Source organism: Sarcophilus harrisii, chromosome 5, assembly GCF_902635505.1.
Source record: "Sarcophilus harrisii chromosome 5, mSarHar1.11, whole genome shotgun sequence".
NCBI classification, from domain to species: domain Eukaryota; kingdom Metazoa; phylum Chordata; class Mammalia; order Dasyuromorphia; family Dasyuridae; genus Sarcophilus; species Sarcophilus harrisii.
Window position 1 is genome coordinate 267,475,990 of NC_045430.1, and position 27,163 is coordinate 267,503,152.

At 39.5% G+C, this 27,163-nt stretch overlaps 1 protein-coding gene across 1 annotated transcript in view; it reads left to right on the forward strand.

Moving 5' to 3' along the window:
- The window catches only part of STT3B (STT3 oligosaccharyltransferase complex catalytic subunit B), an 82,425-nt gene that overhangs the window by 10,078 nt on the left and 45,184 nt on the right, over positions 1 to 27,163 (forward strand). The window contains exons 2-3 of the mRNA XM_031940430.1: positions 24,099 to 24,207; positions 26,536 to 26,823. Of these exons, the coding sequence (XP_031796290.1) occupies positions 24,099 to 24,207; positions 26,536 to 26,823 (397 nt within the window). The remainder of the gene's footprint in view (positions 1 to 24,098; positions 24,208 to 26,535; positions 26,824 to 27,163) is intronic.

The window sequence follows — 27,163 nt, forward strand, 5'->3', positions numbered from 1 at the left end:
TGTTATCAAAGATTCATTACTTGTGTAAAGTTTAGCACTTTCAGTTCTTCCCTCCAGAGTTTTTATTTCATTTTTTTCTCCCAGTTCATTTCTTCTAGGTCTTCATATAGCTGGCATTTTTTTTTTTTTTTTTTTTTTTATGGATTATGCCTTGGTTCTTTAGGTTTACCAGAAATTTTTATATTCCCTCATCTCTCCAGCTTGAGTTCCTAATTCCTGGACTTTGTTCCAGGAGCTTCTCTTTAGAGGTTGGTGTCACAGAACAGGACCGAGGGACCCTGTAGGCCACTGCCACTCCCCAGGTCTTTTCCTGGGCATGTTCTGACCACATGGGACTTCCTCTAGAGCCTTCTGCTCTGGAGACTACTTTGTGTCTGGCATTACTAATCATGCTGGGAGGGTACTCTGTGCTGGCAGGGCCCTCTTGCCAGTTGATTTTGAGCTTCTGTCTGAACTTTTTAGTTCTGGTTTGAAAGAGTTTGGTTCTGTAGTTTCTTTTTTGATCTTGTGTGAATTTCAGGATTTAGCTATAGTGGGTTTGAGGGAGATTAGGTGGTCTGTCTCTTGTTCAGATACCAGTGTTGGACAGAAAACTTCTAATTAATAATTAATCCTTTCTTCAAAGACCCTTTATTGAATTTAGTAAAAGAAGTAAGGAAATCTAGAAACCAACTGGAGGTGGTTGAGTAGGGGAGTTACTGTGCTTAAAAGACAACCACTTTTGCAGCTGTCAGAAGGAATAGCGTGTGGAAAGATTTGAGGCAAGAGTGGAGGCTGTAATAGAAGAGAAATAGATGGAAGAAATGTTAGGGAATATTGGCAGTATTGGGCCATTGAATATGTGGGGGAGGGGGAGGATAGAGGATTATGGAATCATCTCTAACCTAATTTGGGGTTGCTTTTTCCATATAATACTGAAAAACATGCTTATTTTGGTGATTCCCATAAGAAGATGCCATAGATCTTTTAGCCCTACGCACCATCAGTTTGTTCAGTTCTATATTTTCCCATTGTTTTTATCTTTGGTTAATTTGTCCAACTCCAAGAAAAACAATTAAAATCTCATTTTGTTATGTTATGATCAGTATTTTTATGCATTTCATTGATTTTTCTTTAACTACATAGATCCTATGCTATTTGGAGAATATTAAGTTTTAAAAATCAGTGTTGATTTGTTTTCTCTATTTCCTTTAAGCTTAATATCATTTCTTTATTTCTGTTGCTGTTGTCAATTCTTATTTTTACTTTGTCTGAGAGCACCTTTGCAAACCTGCTTTTCTGGATTCACCTGATGCATAGTAGATTTTGTTGCAGCCTCTCATTTTTATTCTTTGCTTTTTAGAAGTGGTTCTTGTAAGCAACAAATTGTAGAGTTTTGCTTTCTTATTAAATATGTCACTTTCTTTTATTGAATTGTTTAATCAATTCCTATTCAGAGTTATGAGGATTTCTGTTCTTCCATTTGTCCCTTTAGTATTTTTCTGAATTAATTTTTTTTGTTTCCCTTGTTCGCTTAAGTCAGTACTTTGCCCCTATAATGATTCCCTCAGCATCACTTCCTGGTACCTCGAATCTTTGATCAGGTCTTCAGCCTCCATTTAACACAGGGGACCATCTTCCCTTGTAAGGGTACATCTTCTCTCCCACTGGGTAAAGATATTTCACTTTATTTTTAACTCTTTGATTCCCTTACCCCGGACAGAGCCAGATCTTCCTTTCTCCTGGGGCCATTTCTTTCTGAGAAACTATGTTATCTTCCCTTCATTGTTTAGGGTACATTCGATATTCCCCTCCCTTCCATCTTTCCTCTTTCTCCTCTTCTATTTAATTTCATTCTGCCCACCCCCTCGTCCTGAGAATACATTTACTTGGAAGCAGATTGTAGGCTTTGGTCTGCATTGTTCCCGGTCTGCTTGTTCCCTATCACTTCTATTATTTCAAATTCTGATTTACTCTTTACTTAATTTATGTTCCTTCAAAAAAAAAAAAAAAGCCTTGTAAATCCTCGCTTGTGGGTTTGAAGTCAGTAAGTGTCTTTCTAATTGTCCTCTCCTCCTCCTTGGCTTCCCTGCTTCATTTGTAAATGGTATCTAGAGATGAATAATAACTTCATTACTTTTCTTATACTTTTAGCGTTTAGGAGTATTTGTAAGGTAAATAATCTGTTAACATTTTTTCTTCTTTTCATAGAAATGCCTTTTTTATTTTTTTTTAAATTAATAGCTATTTGATTTCTCTTTTTTTCTATGTTCCTTCTCCCAACGGAATTTAAAAAAAAAACAAAAACAAAAACAAATACACTGTAACTTGCAGACATTGTTATCTAGTTGCTTCAGCCTCGTTCGATTCTTCATGACTCTATTTGGAGTTTCTGTGACAAAGATACTGGAGTGGTTTGTCATTTCCTTCCCTAGCTCATTTTACTTTTCTTTCTTTTTTGCAAGGTAATTAGGTTTAAGTGACTTGCCCAGGATCACACAGCAGGCAATTATTAAGTGTGTGAGGCTGGATTTGAACTCCAGGCTTTCTGACTTTAGAGCACGTGCAATGTCCAAATGTACCATCAAACTACCCTCTCATTTTACAGATGAGGAGTACAAATCTGAGTCTGGATAGCATTCCCCCAAAACTACCCTATCTAGGCATTAATCACATCCAAAAGTGTAGGTCTCAGTAACTCTCTTTTGTTAAAAGTGATCCTTTTTTTTTTTTTTTTTTTTTTTTTTTAATGGAAAGTGAGGTTCCAGTTTTCAAGATATGTCATTTTGAATTGCATCTTGAGGTCCTTTGCTTTTTGTGATATGTTATTTTCATTCTTTTATGTTATTTATGGTGGGATAGAGATAGGTTCATGCTACTTCAAATTCCTGAATTTGAAGGGTTTTCTCCTGGTCTTTGTAGAATTTGTTTGTTATTGGAATTATTAAATCCCACCACCTTATGTTGGAGTGTGAAGCATAGAGTATTTTGTGATGATGTTCTCTGAGTTTGAACACTTGTGCTTTGCCTTCTGGTCAGTTTTTGGTTTTTTGTTTTTGTTTTTTTAATTTCTTGCAGAATGGGATTAAGATTTTTTTAGAACTTATCCTGTTTCTGGGAATAATGGAATGCTTCTTATGTGTCCCATCTTTGGGATCAGTGGCTTTTCCTTATCTAGAGATCATCTGTTTTTAACAGTTCCTTTTTGCTTCTGTTCCAGATAGTCTTTCCCTTCAGTCTGTTGGTATTCCCAGTCTGTTTTTTTCCATACTGCGGGGGGTTCAGGTTTTCCTATTCTGCTTATTATGTCCGCTATGTAGACCATGAATCCGACCCCTTTGATCTCTTTAGATTTCTCTCAAGATTCTGATTTCTCTCAGTCCATTCAGGACCATCTTAAAAGGAGAGTTCCGCGTTCTCTTGGGAATTCACAGGATTCTGTGCAGCATCAGGCACCTCCTTGCTCTTTGACTATTTATTTAGTGAGATTTTTCATCTTTTGTACTATTTGGTGTTCACCTTGGCTTCAGATTTTAGTATCATCTGATTTTTCTTCAGGTTTAATTAGACCATTTCAGTAAGAAAAAAAATCTGATTAAACCTGAAGAAAAATCAGATGATACTAAAATCTGTCCCGAGTAGCTTTTTAGTTGCACAGGACTGCCCCCCTGGATTCTAACCCCTGCTCTTTCAGGCCAGGCTTGGTCTTGTGTGCAGGCTCTGGTTTTGTTTGTTTATTTGTTTTTAACTCCATGACTGTGCTGTGCTGATGTTGATGCTGACTTCTGTTTTTGTAAATAACAAAGGATGGATTGTCCAGAATAATCCTCTGAAGCCTTTGGGGTTCCCTGGACAGACAGAAGGGAGCTCGATTTCTCCTCATCATTTCCTTTCATGGCTGGACAGAGTCTCTCAGCTGCTTGTTGAAACAGGATGATGTGGGGTGTCCCACGAGAGTCTCTGCAACAGGAAGGAAATCCCTGAGTGGTCCCAAGCACAAGTTTAGGTTTCTGTATCCTGGGGTGTGGAGACTGGTAGACAGGGAGCTGGCTTGGGGAAGGCTCAGTAGACTAACTTTTTCTACTCTTAATTCATTGGGCTTCTTGATTTCTGGCCCTGTGGAAACAATTATAATTTGAATTAACTCTGGTGCTCAATTAGTCTTGGTTTGTTATTGTTTGGGGGGTGGGGAGATTGAGAGTTCGTGAAAACCAAAGAAAAGGTCTCTTCCTCTAGCGGGTTGGTTACATAACCCAGGAGTAATTCTAGTAGCCTCCTAACACAGCTTCCATTTTTAATGCCTCTGCCAGGGTGGTCATTCTCATGCGTAGATGTGGTTCTGTTGCTGGCCTGCACAGAAAGACTCGGTGGTGTGTGTTCCACTGCCATTCAGGAGCCTTTCGCTGAAATACAGACCTCTTCCCACAATGGGGCTCCGGCTCCTTTCCAGCCCCTGCTCTTGGCAGCCCTTTGAGGCCTAAAATGTCCTTCTGCCTGTTAAATCCCTGCCTGCTGTATTGGGTTAAAACCCAAATGCAAGCATCACCTCTGGAAGGACCTTAGAGGAAAGAGGATGGTTTCATCCAGAATTGTACCCATTGATACAGATGTGCTTGTGTAGGCTAGCTGCCTAAATAGCAAAGAAAAATCCATTAGGCTTGTGACAACAAAAGTGAAATAGCCTAGAATGTCTCATCTGATGTGACTGCCCCCAATCCCTTGTCCTTGAGATATGATAGTTATTTGTAAAGGAAGAGGAATAATTCTGGAGAGCTGCCTTCATCTATATTGCTCCCCTACAAAGAATTAAACAAGAAATAAAGTGATGGGTTGTGATGGAGGAAGGTTTCCCTCTTGCTGTGCAAATACCGGGGGGTGGGGAGGGGAGGAGCACAAAGTTTGGGTACATTAATACTGGGAGCGAAGAGCAGTGCAAAGCCAGGGTGTTGTTCTAGTGAAGAATACCTTGGCTAAAATAGGTGTTTTGTCCATGGAAAACTTTTCCCGTGAAAAAAACTAACTTCCCTTTAAGCCTGTCTGAATTTAGGTGGAAGGTAGTTCTATCACCTTTTTCTAGGGCCAAACAACAAGTTGAATCCAACAGACAGACATTCACTTGGTAGTTTGTGCCTCCTACTTTTTCCCCAGCTCCTCCTTCCAGGCCCAATGTTATAAGTTTCTTCAGCCAGTTCCTTTATAGCGTCATTTAATGACTATCTCTGTCATTTACTCCTTTCTCTATATATTCTTGGCAAATAGAGCTTGTTGTTAAATACCTACCAGTGCTTTAAATAGGCCCTAAATAAGACTTAGTGTAATAATGGGACCTCTTTCATTGTGATACCTCGTTAGTGTTTCCTGCTTTTGCACTTGACCTAGGGAATTTGGAATGTAAGGAGAACCCCGGTAATCTTTGGCTCCCCCCCCCCCCCAGTCTAAGAGCACCTAGACATCAGGAACTAGTGGAGGGTGATCTTTTTAATTCCTCATTGGTAAGCATATAAGCATTTATGGGTACTTCATAAATGTACACCAATTGAAATGAAGTAGTTCCTTGCCATGTATTCTCCTTCCTAGTTTTGAAATTGATTTTTGGAAAGGGGAAGGAACTATATGTAGGATTTAAGATTTAATAGGGTGGAGGAGAAGTAGGTACTATGTGCCAAACCCTGTACACTAAGAATGTTTTTCTTTTTTAAGCAAAAATTATCTCATTTGATCCTCACAAACAACTCTGGGATGTAGGTGCTGTTCTTATTCCCATTTTACAGATGAGGAAACTGAGGCACAGGTTAAGTGAGCTAACCCTAACAGCTAGTAAGTACTAGAGGCTGAATTTGAACTCAGGACCCATGTAAAAGGCTGAAACTCTGAATAATTGCACTCCAAATCAGACAACCCAGCATTTAAGGCTAATTACCTATTGGACAATAACTCTATTAGCATATGCTTGGAAAATGGACCTTCCCACTATTCTGTGCTGGCTGATCTTTTGGTGTATACAGAGAATTGTGGGAGGGATTAGGGAGTGATGTAAGACAAGCCAGAGTCACTTTGGAGGAGGATGAGGAGAGAGGAGATTGGTGGCGAGCCTTGTGGAGTTTCGTCCATCTCCTTTACTTCTCCCCCTAAAGACCAAGGCCTTTTACTGATCCTGACCCTGGCTGATCCTGAGGTCAACAGGGAGGTGACCCGGACTTCACAGACCCAGAGCTCTCTTTGCTACATAGCAGCTACCTCAGAACAAAGGCAAATTTCGGATTGGATTTGGCGGGCCATTCTAATTTGTCAAGAGAGTGTTCCCAGATCTTGAGTCTGTCATTGATAGGGCTGTTTAAAACTTTTTCCACTCACAACCCCTTTTTGCCCAAGAAGTTTTTTAAGTGACCCTGGATGTATAGGTATATCAAATTAGCATACAGGTCACACATTTACTGATCATAAATCATAACTTGTGACCCTCCCCACATTCATTTACAAGACCCCATATGAGGTTGAAGAAGCGGGGTCTTTTACCTCGTCACCTACAACCTTCATGAGACTGCCGTCTCCAAGGAATAGCTAAGTATGTGGGACTCGGTGGAGGAGGGCAGCTGAGCGCTGACCTGCATGGGCCAGTCTTGCAGCCTTGGGTGCTCCATAGGGATGCTGCGAGAAGACCCCATCATGGACCGTGATGGAGTCCCTGCGCTGTGTCAGCAGGCGGCCATTGGGGCAGGGCCCTCTCGTGGCGCTCCCCAGCTCTCTTCCATCAGGGCTTTTCAGGGTCTTGCCACGAATCCCTGCTGGCCCCTCCAGGTGGTTTTTTTCTCGGTGCTTTTCAAGCCTTATGGATCCTCTGACATTTCCACCCCACAACAGCATTGAGCTCCATTGGGTGTTCTCATGGAAGTGTTGGCAGAGACTCTCTTGTCCTATCCCTTCATTCTGTAGATGAGGAAACTGAGGGTAAGAAAGGAGAAGGGGGAACCAGGCCCACTTTCTTTCCAGGCCAGTCCAGCTCCTGCCTCGGGGGCCGTTTTTTTTATTTCAGTTTGCTGTTAGTTATTCTCCTCCCCCCCCCCCCCCCCCCCCATCTCCTATCTAACCCAAAGAGTGAGAGTGAGATGGGAAGGACCTCAGGCCCCTGGCCCCACGCCCCCCACTCCCCCGGTGGGATAAGTCCTTATGGGCAAGCAGTTCCATCTCCACTTCCATCCACCTGATAAGGTCGTTAATGGCCTAGTGAGTGGCCGCCTTCAGCTTCAGTGCTCATGGCAGTCTGCAGTCCAGTCTTACCACCTCGTTCTGGTGCAAGCCAGGCTTGGGCAAGATTTTTTTAACTTGTGACTTCACATTTTTCATATGAAACTGTTATCCAGCCCTGTACTTTCCCCATCTGAATTTGTGGAGTTGATTTTTTTGGAACACAAATGTAGGCCTTGAGATTCCTAGGGAATTGATATAAGTCTTAAGTGGAGTTAGGTAATTTTCCCATTGTGTTTCCCCTTTTGGATTCTGGTTATTTTCCAGTGTAAAGCTCTTTCCCAGTTTTGTGTCATGTGCAGAGTAGCAAAGTAGGCCACCTGCCTCTGCCTAAAGTGGAGGAGCGGGGCAGAGGGCACCTCATCCAAAGCCGGTCTGGGTGGCTCTGCATTCACTCTTATGTGGGTTCATTCCTTCAGCCAGTTTCGCATCTCCCCAGCTGTTCATTGTCTGGCCCATCGCTCTGGATATCTTACACAGGGCCAGCATCAGAAACTCCGCCATGTTTTTGCTGTGATCCAAGTATGTGGGATGTCTGACATTCTCCCGTTTGACCTGCTAGTCTTGTCAACTTTCATCACGATAACATTCAGGATGATCTCTCACCTTGCCTCAACCCCGCTGTGACACTGTTTATAAAGTCTTACTTTTCTTCATCTTTGTTCTCTGTGGCTTGCCCTTTTTTGCTTCTGTCTGTTCCATATTTTTATAACAACCGATTTTGTCGATAAGTCACCATCAGATGCCATTTACATTGGCATTTTTAGACATCATTCCTTCTTTCCCATTAGAACAGTTTGTTTCAGTAGTGTTTAGAGTTTTGTCTTAGTCCTGACTTATTCCAGCTCTGAGATCCATTGTGGGTCCTGTTGGTCCTTTTCTCTGAACTCTTTGAAAATGGCTCTCTCAAAGCCCAAGACCTATAGCAATGTCCCAGAATTCAGTCTTTGCTTACCCAGGAATCATCTTGCTATCTCTGGGCCCCAATTTTACCATCTGTAAAATGGGAGAAACAAAAGAATAATAGCTATTATTTACATAACAGCACCTCCTAGGTGCCAGAGAGCCACACCCAGGAGCAGGAGCTGTTATTATCCCCAAGGCAGGATCATGAAGTGACTTTCCCTGGCCCACAGCTAGTCTGAGGCTGGGTTTGTGTTCCTGACTTCAAGCCTAGCTAGCTCTCTCTCTCTCCACTGTGACACATATTGCTCCTAGTAAGAGTGAGAACTTTCCAAATAGCTTTGCCATTCTCTCTTTCTCCAGAAAAAGATAGATTCAAGTAGCCTACACATTCACTTTAGTTTGCATTACATTTGTGGTGCTACTTGAGGGTTTTTATGAGTCATTTTGCTTTCTAGTCATTCTTAACTTTTGACATTTCAAAAAAACCAAAGAAGACTGTGTCTTTAAATCTTTAAACCGAATGAAGCAGCATAGACTGAAGTAGAAAAAGGCAAGTTGGTTGTATTTACTCTGGCTTTTTCTGTTTCTAAAATAATTCTATGTTAGCTTTACTTTGATCAGTATCTGTTAGGAAGCTAAAGATTTTTAAAAATTTATTTAGAATATTGTGTTGGTATTTTTTGTCTCTGAAGTTAGAATGTGTGTGTGGGGGGGTTGTCTTCAAACTTTTCAACCTTGAGTTACTGAATTTTTAATACATTGGGGATTGTGTAGTTAATTAGAGACAAATCTTGTAAATGTGAGCCAAGTTAGAGATTATTTAAAGATATTAATAATTAATGTAATAGATTTTGATTGATTTTAGTCACCGATTTTTTCAGGGGTTAAATATGGTAATATTAACTGAAAAGAATAGTTAATAAAATTGTGTTTAATTATTACATTTATATAAATTTATAATAGAATTTATATGTGTTTTAATATATACTACTCCTAGGGAACACTGGAGTTGGTATATAGGGATTGGGAAGAAAAAGATATCAATAGCTTAGTTGTGGTTGCAGAGACTGCTCTCCAGGGTCATTGTCTTGGCATTTTCTTTGTGGAAAGGGAGGGGACAAGAGGGGAGGGCAGTGGGATGGGAGGCAGCATGGGCCTGTTTCAACCTCACCACAGACAGTGCAGAGCGGCTAAGAGTGCTTGCCCTCTCTGGGCTTGCTCCCATTCATCTCTGCTCCTGTGATTCCATTTTTAGTTCCTCTTCTGGTTTTTGTTTGTTCGCATTTAACCAGTTTAGCAGAGCATTCCAGTTTACAGTTACAGCATATGAAGATTTCTCTGCTGTTTTATCATGAAATATATAGGCTTTTTTTCCCCCAGTTTATATAAGTGTTATTGTGCATTAGCCTTACAGTGATGGCCCTGCTATATGGTGGAAGCAACCCTTGTCCAAAAGAGCATCAGGTGCAGGAAGTCAAGGGTGTCTCGCCTATAGGGCAGACTTCTAATTTAAGCAGAGACTCTGAAAATAACATTATCACAAGGTCACCTCTATAGTTAGAACTTTAAAATCATTCTTATAAATGAATGGATTTACCTAAGTGAGGGATTTACATAAACATGCACACATAGATGTGAAATGATAGAAATATAGAGTCCTCATTATCTTGTCAGTAATTTCTAGACTTTTTTCCTGTTTAATACTGTAAAGGCACATAATTTTTACTTTGAAATGAAAATGTTAATTTTCTTTATGGATAAACAGAACTGTCCCATGTCTATTGATCCTTTGAGGTCTTTTAAATTCTAGTCCTTCTTAGCTGCATTGCTATTAACAAAGCATTCTAAAAATGCTTTTCCTCTGGAAACTATATCTATTACACCCCAGATCAAGACTCCTTAACCTGTCTGCATGAGGGTGGTCCCTCCCAGCCTGTGGGGACTGCGTGTCACATCTCGGGGAGAACATACCGTCCTCCTGTTCTTGGGCAGTTGCCTCTCACCTCACTCTGCAGGGAGGCAGATTACGCTCAGATGCATCCCTTCTATGATGTCTTCCCTGATTAACCAACCCCCTATACATACATCATGGTTTGTTCAGTTGCTTATATGGAAGGGATGGAATCAGAAATGGTGATAGTCTTCCATAGCAGGGTGCTAGGAAGAATGGGTATCCCTCAGCATTGAGGGTCCGGGGGGTGGGGGGGAGGAGGAGAGGGAGGGCTAAAGGTGCAGAGGTAGCCAATTTGGTCCTTGGTGATGTCTTTGAGATTTGGGCCTGTAAAATAATATCCGCCTCTATGGGGGTAGTTCAGTGATATAGAACTTTGTGTGACTTGTCAAATGATTGCCCTTCTCTGCACATATTTCTGTGATGGACTGAATGTTTTAGATTCCCATGCCCACAGGTAAAGAGGGGTCCCAGCCCGGAACATTGCCCTCCCATTGCAGCCGGCTGTGGATCATATGGATAAAGAATTAGACATACTTCTAAATTTAGGTGCTTTAAAAAAAGAAAGATAAGACAAACAGTTCAGATATTTGAGGAACCCAAATCCAAGAAAAGCAAGATCATATGGACCAAGTGAAAAATGATTCTTCAGAGCTGTGACCAAAGAAAAAGTTTGGGATTTGGACAGTTAATAAATACATGCAAAGATGACTGTTTAAGAAGGAACTTGCAGTGATTACATAGGGAGTATTTCAGGGAGGGGAGAAATGGGGAGTGGGCTACCTGTCTGTCTTTCAGACTGCAGTTCATATAAAGTAAGATCCTCCTTGCAACCAATCTTTTCTAGCCTAGAATTGTAAATGCCTGAATTATTTGAGCAGATGGAATGCTGTTCCACATACCTTATGTTTCTCACCTGCCAACAGGAAAGTCCTTGTGCTTCAGCCCCCAACATTTGTTTACAGTAAGTTTGATGCTGCTGATTTGTGACAAGAATGAGGTATGATTGGTGTTACCGACACTTATTGGAATTGTTCTTTAATCAAGGTTTACTAATATTTACATACGGACAGTTAGGGGTTAAATCTGCTACATGGACTGCTCTAAAGGGTGAGAGGGTTGCAGGCAAAGGAGGACAAGGGTGCCCTCCCCTGGTCATTAACTTTGAGCCCACGGCAGTTTATTTCTGTCTCACAAAGAAGTAAACCAAGATTTTAAAAAGTTAATGAATCCTATTCAATTACACTGCTATTACTAAAAATATGATTGGTTATATCTTGGTCACAGCACAAGAATGAACAACTAATAAATTATACAATATTTATGTGATCTCATTAAAAGTTTCTCTTATTTTCTACTGTATGTGTCATAATAAGTTTGGAGACCATTCCATTCTAGCCTATTGCTTGTGTTATTTCAGTGTGTGCCTGTTTCCATTAGTATTGCACGCGTTCTTGTATAATTCACTTCCCTGCATCTGCCTGCCGTGCTTTTGGAAGCCAGGAACTTTTCTGGAGATGATCAGCCAAGAAATGCCTGTGTGTCTCAGGGGCCTCAGGAAAGGCTTCCTGGAGGAGGCTGGGCCCTGGAAGAGTCCTCCAGGCCCTTGGAGGGTTTACAGCTGCATCAGGAAGCTGTGGGGCAGGGCAGGCTGGGCTACTCTAGGGACTAGGGGGGAGGGGTGGGGGAAACAACTCGGAATGAGCTCTGAACTGAGCATTCTGGGTTTGAGGCCACAGAGGTCCCTGGAATTTGTGGGGCAGGAGGAGTGACACAGAATCCATTTGCAAGCATTCTAGAATGTCTCCCACGTGCCAGGCACTGTGTATCTGGGGGATACAGAGACGGAGACAAGACTGCCTTAGGGAGGAAGATGGAAACTGTCTGTGTGCCCAAGTGTATAAGTGTGTATCAAAGAGACTTGGTAGGACTCAGAGGGTGGGGTGAAGGAAAAAGAGTCTGTGTCTTTGCTCTGAATCCTGAAGGAACCTAAGGCTCAATGGAAAAGGTGCAGTGAGAGGCTCCTGCATATGCAGAACATTAAGGATGATGGAAGCACAGGGAGCTGCCTTGGAACTGGATCTTTGAGTACTCCTCTGTCCACTGCTTTTAGTGCTGGCCCAGCCCCATGGTCCCCAGTGAAAAATACCACTTAGGACATGAACAAATCAGAGGAGCAAGGAAGAAATTACCTTTCAGATCTGACGGGGAAAGGAAAAATCTAGATGCTCATAAAAGGCGAAATGGATAATTTTGACTTCATAAAATTACAAAAGTTTTGCATGAACAAAACCAATGTGACTAAAACTAGAAGAGAAAATGGAGTCTAAGATATGTAAAAAACTGATTCAAATTCCTATGCAATAAATGGCCAAAGGGTATGAATAGACAGTTTTCAGAGGAAGAAATCTGAGAGATCAGTAACTATATGGAAAAGCATCCTCAATCACTAATAAATGCAAATTAAAACAACACTTCTTTATTAGATTGTTAAAGTTGACCAAAAAAAGGAAATGATAAATGCTGGAAGGGTTATAGGGGAATTGGTATGGCCATTCTGAAAAGCAGTTTGGAACTAGACCCATAACTTTAGTAAACTGCATGCCCTTTAACACAGTGATGTTGATACTAGGTCTAAACCCTAAGGAGATCAAAGAAAGAGGGACATAAAACACAAAAATATTAACAGTTCTTTTCCTGGTGGCAAAAAATAAAAATTGGAAAATGAGAGAGAGCCATCATTTGGGCTGTGGTTGAACAAAGTTAGGTTATAGGTATGTGATGGAAAACTATTGTACTGTAACATGATGTAGGGGAGTGGTTTCAGAACAATCTGGGGAGACTTTTATGAAATGATACAGAGTGAAGTGAGAAGATCTAAGTAAGCAATTTTCAGAATTAACACAATATTGTAAAGACAAGTAACTTTGAAAGATTTAGGAGAACTGCAGCTCCAGAAGACTGGGTGAAGCATCCTGTCCCCCCGCCCCGTCCCCCCCCCCCCCCTCCAGATAAGAAGGAATGGACTCAGCAGGGAGGACAGAGCTTTTTGGAGAGGAACAGAGCTAAGTAGGGGAATTGGTTTTGCTTCATTAAAATATTTGCATTGCTTTTGTTATTCATTCTTAGTGAGTGGGGAAGGAAGATTTAGAACTGATAACTTTAAGAGAGAAAAAAAAAGAACTAAATAGTCTAATGAAACAGAAAAGGAAAAATATTTACAGCTGTGGCCTCCAAAGTAGGTCTCTAACTCTCCCGAGAGTGGGATAGCCAACCAATCAGAGGGCAACAAGGGGAGCCATGTTTCTCTGGATTGCCAGTTGTGGGGCAATTGCCCCTTTGCCTATTAGCAAGATTCCTTGTGGATTCTGCTGGTGCACTGTGTCTGTGCCAGCCCCCAACTTCTCATATCCACGCATTTGACACTGTCCCCATGTTCCCTGCTAGGAACCCAGGCAAATCATCTCTGCCTCCAGCCTACACCTCCTCAGTGGCAAGTGCCCATGACTCGGGTTCATGGACCGGGGACACAGGAGCAGGCTTGGATGGACCATGTTCTGTGCACAGATTGGTGATAGGAAGGGACCGATCCCAGAGACTGTGGCAGAGATGGACTTGGAACATAGACCCTGGGGTTCCCACTGGGCACAGTCTCCCCCCAAAATCATCCATTTCTGCCGAGGGCTTTTGTTATTCCTGAAGTTCTCAAAGAAATCTCCGTCTTCTAAGTCACCTGCCTCAAGTTCTCACAGAAACCTCCATCTTGCAAGTCACCTGCAACTTCCCCGCACCTTTCCCTTAAGTGTGCCTGTCTGAATTTGGGGATCCGAGTGGACAGTGGTTTAGCCAGCATCACGTGTTTCTCACTGGTCTTGGTGCCCGGCCCCCTTTGGCTGTGGCTCCAAGGACTAGATATCTTCCCCAACGGGGCCTTCATCCTAGATCCCTGAGAGAAAGCAGGGGGCACAGCAGTCTATGGCACCAGGGCTTTTTACCTTATGTACTTGCTGGGAGGTTTTCACTTTTCTTTCTTCTCCTTTTCGGCCATTGTTTGCACATATCATCTATATATTGTTTATTCTGCCTCATATCTTCTCTTATCTAGCATGTAGTAGGTATTCAGACCTTTTTAAAAAAATACATATTGTATTTTCTTAATTGATAAATGAAAAGGAATAGTTGAAACAGAGGTGTCAAAAATAGGCTTTCAGTATTCCCAAGTGGGCCAAAAGCAGATAAAAATGTGGTTGGTAAATCCAAGGTAAGGTAATAGATGATTTTTTAAGTCTTTTGTTTCTATTGGAGTTTGATACTCCTGGCTTAAAATATAAAATAGTACTGTTGATTAGTTTTGTCAGTTTATTTCCAAATTAATGGAAATGTTTCTGGCTTTAAGAAAACTCAAGAAATCCCCAAGTTACAAATCCGGTTTAACTTTTACAAAGGAATTCTCACAGGTGGCTCAATTTCTTTGCTTCAGTTGTTAATACAGAGTTGTAATCAATTCTTACAAGCTTTTCGTTTTAGGAGAAAATGCTTAAAACAGAAACACAGTTCACACACAACTATTAGGCTCTTTTAGAGAGATATTTTACTATCCAGATGATATCTGATTTCAAGTTAGGTTTTTGAATTTTTAACTAATTATATTTTGAGCAAAATATCTTAGTTTATTGTTGCTATGAGCAAGCAGTACCTGTTGTGAATTTTTAAAACGAAGTCCTTGTTTCATAGCATCAATTTAATCTCTCCTGTTTATTCAGGTATTATTATATCCTCCCATGTGATTGTCACCAAAACAATCTTTAGGAATATCTACAATCTAAACGCGGTTTTATTTTGGAATTTTTTTTAAATCATGGATTTTTTTTCATCTTAAAAATTTAAAATCAGATCATTCTGACATTCTTTTGTTGCTTTTAATAATAGCCTTTTATTTTCAAAATACATGCAAAGATAATTTTCAACATTTACTCTTGCAAAACCTTGTTCCAAATTTTTCTCCCACCTTTCCTCCCACCCCCACCCCCTTCTCTCAACAGCAAGTAATCCAATGGAGGTTAAATATATATGCATTTCTTCTATTCGTATTTCCACATGTATCATGCTGCACAAGAAAACTCAGATCAGAGAGGAAAAAAGCAAACAAACAACAAAAAAGGTGAAAACACTATGTTGCTATCCACATTTAGTCTCTATCCTCCTCTCTCTGGATGCAGATGGCTCTCTCCATCCCAAGTCTATTGGAGTTTCCTTAAAAATCACCTCATTATTGAAAAGAGCCATGAATATTTACAGCTGATCATCATATCATATTGCTGTTGCTATGTACAATGATCTCCTGGTTCTACTCACTTCACTCAGCATCAGTTCATGTAAATCTCTCTAGACCTCTCTGAAATCATCCTGCTGATGGTTTCTTGTAGAATAATAATATTCCATAATTTTCATGTACCATAACTTATTCAGCCATTCTCCAGCTGATGGGCATCCACTCAGTGTCCAGTATCTTGCCACTACAAAAAGGGCTGCCACAAACATTTTAATAATATTAACCAATAAAATGTTTGTGAAGTCAGCAAAATATCCAGAGATGACTTCCTTTGCACTTTATAACAACACTGAAATAGCGAGGCACTATCCTCATTTATAGATGAGGAGACTGAAACTTGAAAGTGGCCTGTGTTACAGTCACATACGGTGAAGCATAAAACAAAAATTTGATAGAGTAAAACTTTTATTTCCTCATGGAAATGATGTGTCATATGTTTATGTGCCAATTCAAGGGTTTAGTTCCATGATTTTAATAGAAATCATACTATACTTGTTCAACAATAAATTATTTTCCTTGTGACTGTACGGTAGGAAGTTTTCAAATATATGTATCAATTAATAGGATGGGTAGTATGGTAACCAGTCACACCATTTACTATAATTGTATAATCTACTACACAGAATGAATCTTCTCTTTATTAATAAAAATTTAAATCAAGAAAGTGAAGCAGCCCCATCAGAGTTATAAAATTCATAAGGAGTTCTTTGGGCATATTTTGATGAATATCTTTGAGAAAACATTTAGGTATACTATGTATGGTGCCCCATAAAGTCATATGGAAATACATTTCCCAGATTACCTTGTTTTGCTCTCACCCCAAAAAACCACCCCTAGCATTCCATCAGTGTTATTACTTAGAGCAGACTATCCCCTGAAATGTTTGCTTTGCTTCATTCCCTAAATGGAAATTTCCCTGTGACACATCAGCACTCAAAGTGTTGGCCTTTCTACTACTATTGAGATTGGATTTAATTTTAAGACTTAATAAACATTAGCCTGCTATGTCTGTGGCATTCTGCTAAGAATACGAAAGTAAAATGCAACTGTCCCTGCCCTTAGGATCTTGTGTTCTAATGGGGGGGAGAAGGAATGTGAGAAGTCTTTCAGCAGATCAGCATATAATGGCAACAATGGAGCCCTCAAGGCAAAGGACCCTGGTAAAATTTGAGGGTAGAAAGAAAAGTTTCTAGTTCCCTAAAAAGCTTGAATTGGTAGGGATCCACTCCAACCCACTCCATTTGCAAATGAGAGATCTAAACCCAGAAAGATCTCTCAGGTAGGACTTGATCTTGGAGGAGTGGGAGGGTCTAGAAAGACTCCTTATATTGTGTGACCTGAATCCTGAGGGAAGAATGGGCTTGAGGTGAAGAGGGATGCTTTTAACATGAAGAAATCCAGGCAGAGGAAGGACATGTGGTGGAGTGTTTGGTGGAAGATCATTGGAGTGAGAAACAGAAATGATTACCATTGCCAGGGAAGAAGAAAAAGAAGAAACAGAGAGCACAACCTTTGCCTTGCATGATGTGGAGTTCCAGGGAACTTCAAGTATCCTCCAATTAACTGTTGGCACTCTCTCCCTGCCAAAAGAATAGCTAATAACTCCTTGATTTGCCTTAACAAATTTCATCTAATAAGAGATGAAGGAATCGGCATGGGGGAAAATTCCATCCAGGATTTGATCTTACAAACATTGGTGGTTGAAATGAAAATTCTACAAAATCTTGGGTGAAATAACCAATTCCTCCTGGTTCATGATAGGGAAAAAAATCTGGGTCCCTGTACTCATAATTTTATCCTTCCTCCTTTTATTTTATCTGGTTTCTGTTGTTGCCTCTGTAGACTTATTTCTCCCAAAAATAAAAAGATCAGCCTTTTTACCCTAAAAGATGTCTCAACTACTTTTTTTTTTAATTTTTGTTTTCCTCAGATACACATAAAAACCATTTTGGGAGGGGGGTTATATGTGCTTTTTTAAAATTTTTACTTATTTCCTTGTGAATCATGTTGGGAGAGAAAAATCAGAACAAAAGGGAAAAAAACACAAGAAAGGAAAAAAGAAACGGGAGAAAAAGGGGGGGGGGGGAGTAAACTTAACATGTGTTGATTTACATTCAGTCTCCATAGTTCTCTTTCTGGATGTGGATGGCATTTTCCATACAAAGTTTATTGGGATTGCTTTGGATCACTGAACCACTGAGAAGAACCGGGTCTGTCATAGTTGATCTTCACACATTCTTGCTGTTACTATGTACAATGAATTCCTGGTTTTGCTTATTTTTGCTCAGCATCAATTCATGTAAATCTTTCTAGGCTTCCCCTTCTCTTTTTTTGTTTTTTAAGTCCACCATGACAATAATTTTTTTGTTGTTGTTTATTATAGTAACTTTTTTTTGACAGAACCCATGCCAGGGTAATTTTTTTACAACATTATCCCTTGCACTCACTTCTGTCCCGATTTTTCCCTCCCACCCTCCACCCCCGCCCCTAGATGGCAAGCAGTCCTATATATGTTGAACATGTCGTAGTATATACTAGATACAATGTATGTGTGCAGATCCAAACAGTTTTCTTGTTGCACAGGGAGAATTGGATTCAGAAGGTAAAAATAACCCGGAGAAAAACAAAGATGCAAACAGTTTACATTCATTTCCCAGTGTTTTTTCTTTGGTTATAGCTGCTTCTGTCCATCATTGATCAGTTGAAACTGAATTAGGTCTCTTTGTCAAAGAAATCCACTTCCATCAGATTACATCTTCATACAGTATCGTTGTTGACGTATATAATGATCTCTTGGTTCTGCTCATTTCATTTAGCATCAGTTCACACCACGACAATAATTGTATATTCTGCACCAATATGTGTTGAAGAAGATGATGAAACAAAAAAAATTTCATGATCTCAATAAGACCTACCAGGCTAAATTAGTATATATTTTGATATTAGTGCCTTAAATGAAAATGTGGAAATAGCTGAATTTAGCAAAACATATGTTGGAAATGTGTTAAGGGAGGAGAGGCAGTGCCTCTCCAGTAGCATACTCAAGCTACACAGGCTCTTTTTACCTTCCTACTTCTCTTTGCCCCTCTGCCTCAGGAATCCCTTCTCCGGGACCTGTATGTGCACGAATGTTTGTGGCAGCCCTCTTTGTAGTGGCTAGAAACTGGAAACTGAGTGGATGCCCATCAGTTGGAGAATGGCTGAATAAATTTATATATGAATATTATGGAATATTGTTCTGTAAGAAATGACCAACAGGATGATTTCAGAAAGGCCTGGAGAGACTTACACGAACTGATGCTGAGTGAAATGAGCAGGACCAGGAGATCATTATATACTTCAACAACAATACTATATGATGACCAGTTCTGATGGACCTGGCCATCCTCAGCAACGAGATCAATCAAATCATTTCCAATGGAGCAGTAATGAACTTGTGTGGTACAGCATTTAATAAAAAAGCGAAGTTTATTATACGTTCTCGAGAATCAGGCGTCCCACCCATCCAGCAGACAATCTAAGGGAAGAAGCACCATAGGGGGCAGGGTCAACACTTTTTATCCCTAATGCAAATACCCCCTCCCACCACTTACCCTCATCCTTATTGGCTGAGGATCTTACATTCTAAACGCGGGAACTACCCAAGAAATTGAACTTGACCAATAAGTACATAGTTGCCCATATTTGACCTAACAGAAAGACACTGATGTCATAGGAGGATAACAAGGGGATTTAAGTATGCCCTTAGGGGATAACAGGGAGGGAACTTAAGTATGCCCTTGACTTGATGCTTAAAGTCCTTCTGGCCTACTCAAACTTTGAAATAGATGAAGCCTTACTCAATTTTCACAACTGTCTTGAAAGATCTCATCTCGTTCAAACTGAACCAGCTACGCCCAGAGAAAGAACTCTGGGAGATGACTAAAAACCATTATATTGAATTCCCAATCCCCATATTTATGCCCACCTGCATTTTTGATTTCCTTCACAAGCTAATTGTACAATATTTCAGAGTCTGATTCTTTTTGTACAGCAAAATAACGGTTTGGTCAGGTATACTTATTGTGTATCTAATTTATATTTTAATATATTTAACATCTACTGGTCATCCTGCCATCTGGGGGAGGGGGTGGGGGGTAAGAGGTGAAAAATTGGAACAAGAGGTTTGGCAGTTGTTAATGCCGTAAAGTTACCTATACATATAACCTATAAATAAAAGACTATTAAATTAAAAAAAAAAAAAGAAGGAATCCCTTCTCCAAGAAAAGAACCAGAAGGTTCTAGATGTGCTGAGCATCCATTGACATCACAGAAAATGAAATTGATAACATTCCTGAGGGTTTAGAATTGATTATGGGACTCCTTTTTTGAACCATCTCCCATTTTTTTAGGCATGCCAACAACTTGCTATAATAAAGTTCAGAATTAGTACAAAGCTACTAGAAGAAAGATTAAGACTTTAAAAAGCTGTGAAGTTAAACCTGTAATGACCTACTGGAAAATTAATGTCGAAAAAATGGGAAATGGATAGGAGATACTATTGCCATGCATAACAATTTCATACAGAAATGTAACTAATATGACTCATTTTCCATAACGAGGAGGCCAGACGAGCCTAAAAAGCTGCTGTATTCATCAGACTCACTCTTTTTTAAAAAGCTTGTACAGAAGGAGTGTGGAATTTTATCATCAGCGTTATTACCTCATCAAAGGGCCAAACACATGGGGAAGGAAGAACAAATTTATAGAAAGCTTAATGAGAAAGTTCTACTGAACAGAAGTAGAGAAAATCACAAAACTTTTTTGAATAGCTCCACTACAAATGTGTATTATATAAATTCAAATGAGTACAGCAAGGAAGTCCCTGTATCCTACCCTCCTCATCATGGTATATCTCGGCCTTCACAAATGTCCCTCCCAAGTCTCCCACAGTACCATTTTGCCCTGTCCTCAGCTGAGGACTGTTGCTCACAATTCACTGAAGTTCCCGCCTCATCTCATCTCACCTAGCCTACCAAGTTCTTCATCAAGGAAAGGTAACCTTTTTTTCCCCATGATAAGAGTCTTTTTCCATGTGAAGGGTCAGGGCACAGTTGCCCTTCCCTCAACCCCTGCCCTAATGTTTACTTTGAATATTATTTTAGATGCAACCAACATTTAAAAACTAAACCTTTGATAGCATGAAATGCTTGTGTTAAGCCTTGCAGTTTGTGAGAGATCGTGCCTAAATATTTATTGGTACTTCCCTAAACACTGAACCATGATGTGTTACACATATCTGGCATTTCATTCCATTAAAAATCCTTAAATGTCTCTTTTCTAATAACATTTCATAGTCTGAATAGTATTTTGGTGGGGAAGGTAATCTTGATGGATGAGCTCTGCAGTTGTCCACCATAGAAGAGTTTTACTTCTTTCCAGCTGGTTAGGCAGGTAAACAGTTCTGAAAAAGATTTTTCACTGAAGTGATAGAACCAGTCAGACAACATTTCTTTGTCCTTGTATTAGCTAATGCTTCATAAATATCTCAATGTATGATGTTTTTGAAAATTCTAGAATATTTTTTAGTTGCCAAAGGTGTGTTTGTATGTGTGTAAATCAGTTTATAATATTAAAGAAGTCAGCTAAGTCTCGTTCTACTTTTAAAAAAACCATGGAAAGTAGATACCTTAAACATCTTTAGCCATTTGAAGTTTGCAAAAGTGGTTTGCTTGCAAACTTACACATAAGGTTAGTGACATTCCCATCAAGAAACTGAATTTGGGGAGTATTACTTTTCTGTAGTCTGAGAAGGACTAGAATAGAGTTGAAGCCCAGAGGTTCACTCCATCTCACTATCTCCCATTTATAGCCAACCCTGACAAATGTATCTATTTGTCAGATCTTTATTGCCTTTGTGGTGAGTATTGATCAGAGATAGAGCACTGATAACATTTAATTTAAAGCTTCTTAATGCTCTTGGTCTGGTAAAGACATTCTGGAATGTTATTCCATAGTTTTAACTCAGGACCTTTAAGGAATGGGAATAATTGGTCTTACTGAGCCCTACTAAGCAAAAAAAAAAAAAAAAAAAAAAAAAGTGTTAGTGATGCAGGATTAAATCTTCCTCATTGTCATTTTCTAATCTATGGCCTTGTCTTTGCAGTTTTCTGAACACTCTTTTCTAGTAAGGTTTACACAGTCTTGCGGACATAATCTTCCATTGGTGTTTCTGCTATAAAATTAGTGCAGTCGATTTTGCTTCTTGTATCCATGCAAATGTAAAGGCTTCATTATTTGAAAGTTTGGGTTTAGCTTGTCACTGTACTGTGGGTGTAGTTGGCCTGCCTTTCTGAGGACATGTTGATGTCTTCCCAAGGAGCTGCTAGCATTCCATTTTCTCTCCATGATGGTTGTCTTTAATTACCTCCAAGCTCCCAGCCCCTAGTAGCTAATCTTTGTAAATACTACCTTTTATTTGGGTGCCATCCTCCCTTGAGTTGTCTCTCTTCCACCCACCCTCACCTTCTCCCCCTCCCCCAGTTTTCCACAGTCTCTCTTTATCTTCAAAAATCCTTGTTAAATTGTCTTTTGTGGACAGATCACTTGGCTAGGCACCAGTCACTCACTATACAAAGTTTAGAGAGAAGTGTCCTGTGTCCTTTCTCAGGGTGATCTCATTTGACCTTCTTCAGGATCATATTCTACCCATAATTCGTTTCCTAAAAGATCCTTTAAATCTTTCCTGGCTAAATTGATGAAAAGGCTTCTCATTTCTAAAACATTTTTCCTAGGTTATTATTTTTCCCATTAAGTCATTAGGACCACGAAGTTTGACTTCTATCACTGTCATCGATGACACTGAACTTAAGAGGCAACTGAGAACTTCCTAGTGTTCAGATCAGTAACCTTCTAAGAGTTCTCCTCCCAGCTGACCAGCTCCCTGAAACTTGGCCTCTTGGGCCTCCATGGTACTCTACTCTTAGGAGGAGAATCCTCAGCTCTGCTCTTCCCTTGGTAACTTAGGTGATTTTTACAGGTATTTTATGAAACAGCTTTGCTGGAATATCATCTCTATCCATCCCCTAAGGCTTGTCCTTTTCACTTGGCTTCTTTCCCATGTGGTGACCTTATCAGGTCCCATGCAGATGACTTGCAGGTCTGTATTCCTAGAGTCGATCCTGCAACAAACATGCTTCATAAAAAGATTGGTGAATTGCTTGATCACAAAAGAGAAAAAAAAAAAAACTAAAGCTGACATTTTCTAATTTTTAGTATCCCAACAGTAGTCAGTAAGCATCTGTTAAGAGTTATGTGCCAGTTACCATGCTAAGGCTGAGGATAAAAATATAAAAAATACATTCCCTGTCCTCAAGGAATTTACAGTCTGATGGGGGGAAGGGGGTGGAGATAATATCAAAAAGGAAGCTGAAAGGGGGCAAGAGGTAAGTATAACAAGATAAACCTCTAGTAGGACCAGATTCTGAGCAGGACCTTCACCTTGGAAATTCTTGGAGCCCCACTGGGTTTCATTTTTCTTCCTTTTTAGGAAGGGCGAGAAGCTGTGATCTAAAGCTTTTTTCAAGGTCTGAATTGCTGTAGTCTATGGATTTTTTGTGATTTGTGGAATGTGAAGGCTGATTATATAATCTTGCTTTGCCTTTGTAAATAAATCACTTAGATTGTTCACCTTTTGAGTGTACTTGTATTTGTCTTGCACTCTGGCCTTAAACCATGCCCAGGCCCATTCAAAACAAAACAATCAGGTATTTGTTGTTGAATGAATGGACCTCATTAAAGATAAAGAAAATCACCTTTAAAAGGAGAGAGCTTAAATTTTCCTCTACTTCAGTTTCTTTATCTGTAAAATGATGAAGTGGGAGAACTAAGTGATCTAGAATCCTTTTTCTGCTCTGAAATTCTTGGTTCTTAGCTGATGTATCAAGCCTGGTAACTTTCTCATTCATTTCTAACTTGTCAAAGAGGTTAATGTTTCTATCTCTGTTATCTATTATACAATTATAAGATGGGGCAAAGTAAACTCTGGTTTTTATCACAAAGTAAATAAGTCTGAGGATTTTACATTTTTTAAAACACCTACATAAATCTTTTTAAAGGAAAATACTCACCGGAAGAGTTTCATAAATTACTGTGTATGCTGCCTGAATACTTCTTTGTAGTTCTATCTAAAATAGATAATTTAATGTAATCTTTCGAGAAAGAAAAAATTATTACTCAGTTCTCAGGGAATTTCCCTATTAATAAAATGAGGTAAATGAATGAGGTTTGATGTTCCATTTCCCTCCACCCCCATGTGCTGGAGACTAACTGAGAAGTGGCCTCAGTGAATGATATATATAGTTTATGTATTTGATCAGCTCCATTTAGATCAGGGCTTCGTGATCTTTTTTTTATGCCCTGGACTCTTTTGATGTGGTCAGTCTGATAAAGATCTAATATATCTTTTCTCAGAAGATGGTTTTTAAATGCATAAAATAAAATGTAGTATTACAAAGGAAACCGTGTGTGTGTGTATGTTTTAAAACAGCCCATGGTCATAGACCACAGATTAAAAACTTCTGATTAGAGTATTAGTAGTAGTTTCCCCCTTCAGTGAGCTGAGCAGAAAGATTGGTGTTCCTGTTTTTAGTTATTTGATATATTGATGAAAAAAATAATAATGTGCTTTTTTTCCCCTTTTTTTAGGTTTAACTATAGATCAACACATCATCTTGCATCCCATGGCTTCTATGAATTTTTAAATTGGTTCGATGAAAGAGCATGGTACCCACTAGGAAGAATAGTAGGTGGAACTGTAAGTATATAAGAAAATATTTTTTGCTAATTTTATAAACTAGGGAGTAATTAGTTAATGTATTCAATACTTCTTTGAGGAGAGTAGATAACTAAAGATTTTTTTTCCCCAATGATACAGTTTCTCTTGCCTTCTTTTGGGTTACTGCATTACTTCCTGATATTTCTAGTATGATGAAATTGTGGAAAATATAAATAGTGGGAATTCATGTATGTATTTGTCTTTTTAGGATAGAAGTTTTTCTGATAAACTAAATGGAAGAAAGTAACACTTTTAAATTTCTGTTGTTTATTACTGTAATTGGGAATTGGCCACTCGGGATCAGAGCTTATCTGTTCTTTAGATTTAGTATGTGAGAGTAATGAAGAAAATGCATACCTGTAGTTTCCCTAGATTTTGGCAAGTGTCTTGTGTCCTTGGGGAAAAGCTGGAGCACTATAACAATGTGTGACCCTGCTGCAATGTCTGGAGATGGTCAAGGGCTATGAGCCCCATGGGAGTGGTGCCTAAAAGAAGGCTGGAAATAAAAAGGGGAATGAGCCCTTGTCCATTGAGCTGCTGGACATTCACATTCGCTGCCAGAGAAAGGGAAGACTGTGTTCAGAAAGAACCAGAAGTCCAATTGTCCTCTTTGGAAAGATGGCTGGTGAGAGTTTAGAGTAATGCAGTGTGTGATATGAACTAAAAGATAGAGGGAGGCCATGACAGCAGTGTCGCAGCCTGTGTGATCTTGGGTACTTAACCAACTTTCTGGGCTTCAAGTGATCATTTGGACTACATAACTTTGGAAGTTCCTTCTACCTTTGAAGCTATGATCCTTCAGAAAGAAGCTGGAAAGTGCTCTCTGAGAGTAATGTTTTTCTAGTTAATAATAGCTCCCTACTAACAAGCCATAGGCTATGTAGCAACTGTATTATGGTTCAGCAGAAGAGAGCAGTAATAGAACAGCAAAATATTAATAATAATAATAATAATGGTTAATTGAACATCATTAGGTCTTAGTATATGCAGTATGTTTTTCAGCCTTAATAACACCTGCAATTAGTTACTATGTCTATTAGTTGATATTTAAAAGAAAACTAGATTCAAGAATCAAACTTATGAAGAGAGAGGAAACAAAACCCAAACCTCCACATGAACAGTGTTTGGTTTTTAGGCAGAAATACAAACAAACACAAAATACCCCAAAAAGCAGATGTTGAATTTGTTAGAAACATTATTTAGGAAATAATTTCTGTGATTCCTAGTTGAAACTGAGGAAAGAACTTGCTTTTAAAACATTTGCAAAGAAGTTTGCCACTTATAACTTAAATAATTATTTTTGTCAAAAGGATAAAAATCACAGAACCATCTATTTAGAGCTGTCCCCCATTCCTCATTTCACAGAGGAGAAAACTAAGGATCAGAGTATGCATTAGCAAGGGACAAAGAGAGATTTGAACCCATCTCTGCTCCAGAGATGATAATGGAGAAAGAATTGCAAAATAACAACAACTTCCTGATTTCAAAGGAAAGAAGGAGGGAGCAGTGGGGAGCAGAAAAGGAAGAATTCTCTTTCAAGGGCTGCCTTCAGTGGTCTGTTAGATCTAGGGAATGACTAAACAAACTGCAACTGTTAGAAATATGCAAAGACAAGTCCAGAGAATCCTGGGGAGCAGTTGGTGCAAAGAGTGATTTAGGGCCTTCAGAGGAGCCCCTGTGCTGATTCATTTTCCTCCATTGTGCTCATTTGCTACAATGGCGTTTGGGATGGAAATGGGGCAGGGACCTAGGGATGTCTCCCCAGAAATGGCCATTGGAGCATAACACTCTGAAAAGTAATCTGTATAATACGACATGCTTTTAGAAATGAAAGACAAAAAGTCTGAGACAGCACCTGCTGTACCTGGAATCAGAATGACCCCGAGTTCAAAATCCAGCTGCATGTACCTCCTGGTTTTGTGTGCTTGGGTAAATTTATTTAACCTTTGTGGGCCTCAGTTCCCTTGGCTCTAAAATTGGGATACTATCTCTCTGGATTGTTGTGAAGATAAAAAGAGATAAGAATTGTAAGGTGTTTTTAAATTTCAAAATGATGTTAAGCTATGTTAAATAATGTTAAGCTGTTCTTAATTTTAAGATTCATGATTTCATAAACAGCCCTCTTTGTGTTTTGCTGTGTGTATGAAAACATTTTTTTTTAAAGTTCAAAACAATAAAATAAAAAAAATATAAAAATGAAGGAATATATTTTTATGTTGTTTTGGGTTTTTTATTTACTATTAGCTTTTTTAACAGTTTGGTTACTGAAAATACTGGCTTAATTGGACTTTTTTTTCCCCTTCCTAGGTCTACCCAGGGTTGATGGTGACAGCCGGCCTTATACATTGGATTTTAAATATGCTGAATATAACTGTTCACATAAGAGATGTGTGTGTGTTCCTTGCACCAATTTTTAGCGGCCTTACATCTATTTCTACTTTTCTGCTCACCAGAGAGCTGTGGAACCAGGGAGCAGGACTCTTAGCAGCCTGCTTCATTGCAATTGTGCCAGGCTACATCTCTCGTTCAGTAGCCGGGTCCTTTGATAATGAAGGCATAGCCATTTTTGCCCTGCAGTTCACATACTACTTATGGGTAAGTAATCCCTGATGCTTTATGCCCACAGCCTTTGTTTATTTTGTCAACTGAGTTACTGATGAATGGCCAGAGAAGTGGCCCATGGGTGCTGCTGGGTCCACCTGCCCCATCATGGAAGGTCCAACGTGGGCATCACAGCTGATAGTCCACAAAGAGGGGTCTGGAATCAGTGGGCACTGGTTGGAGTCAGGGTCACAGAATACAATTCCAAATGATTTTCTTGAAACTAGCACTCCCTGTTTTGCTGTTAGCCTAGAACAGTTACTTAAGTGAAGTTGATCTCTTAGGTTTTCCTGCATTGCAAGTAATGCTGCTTGTTAGGATTGTTTAGTAGTTA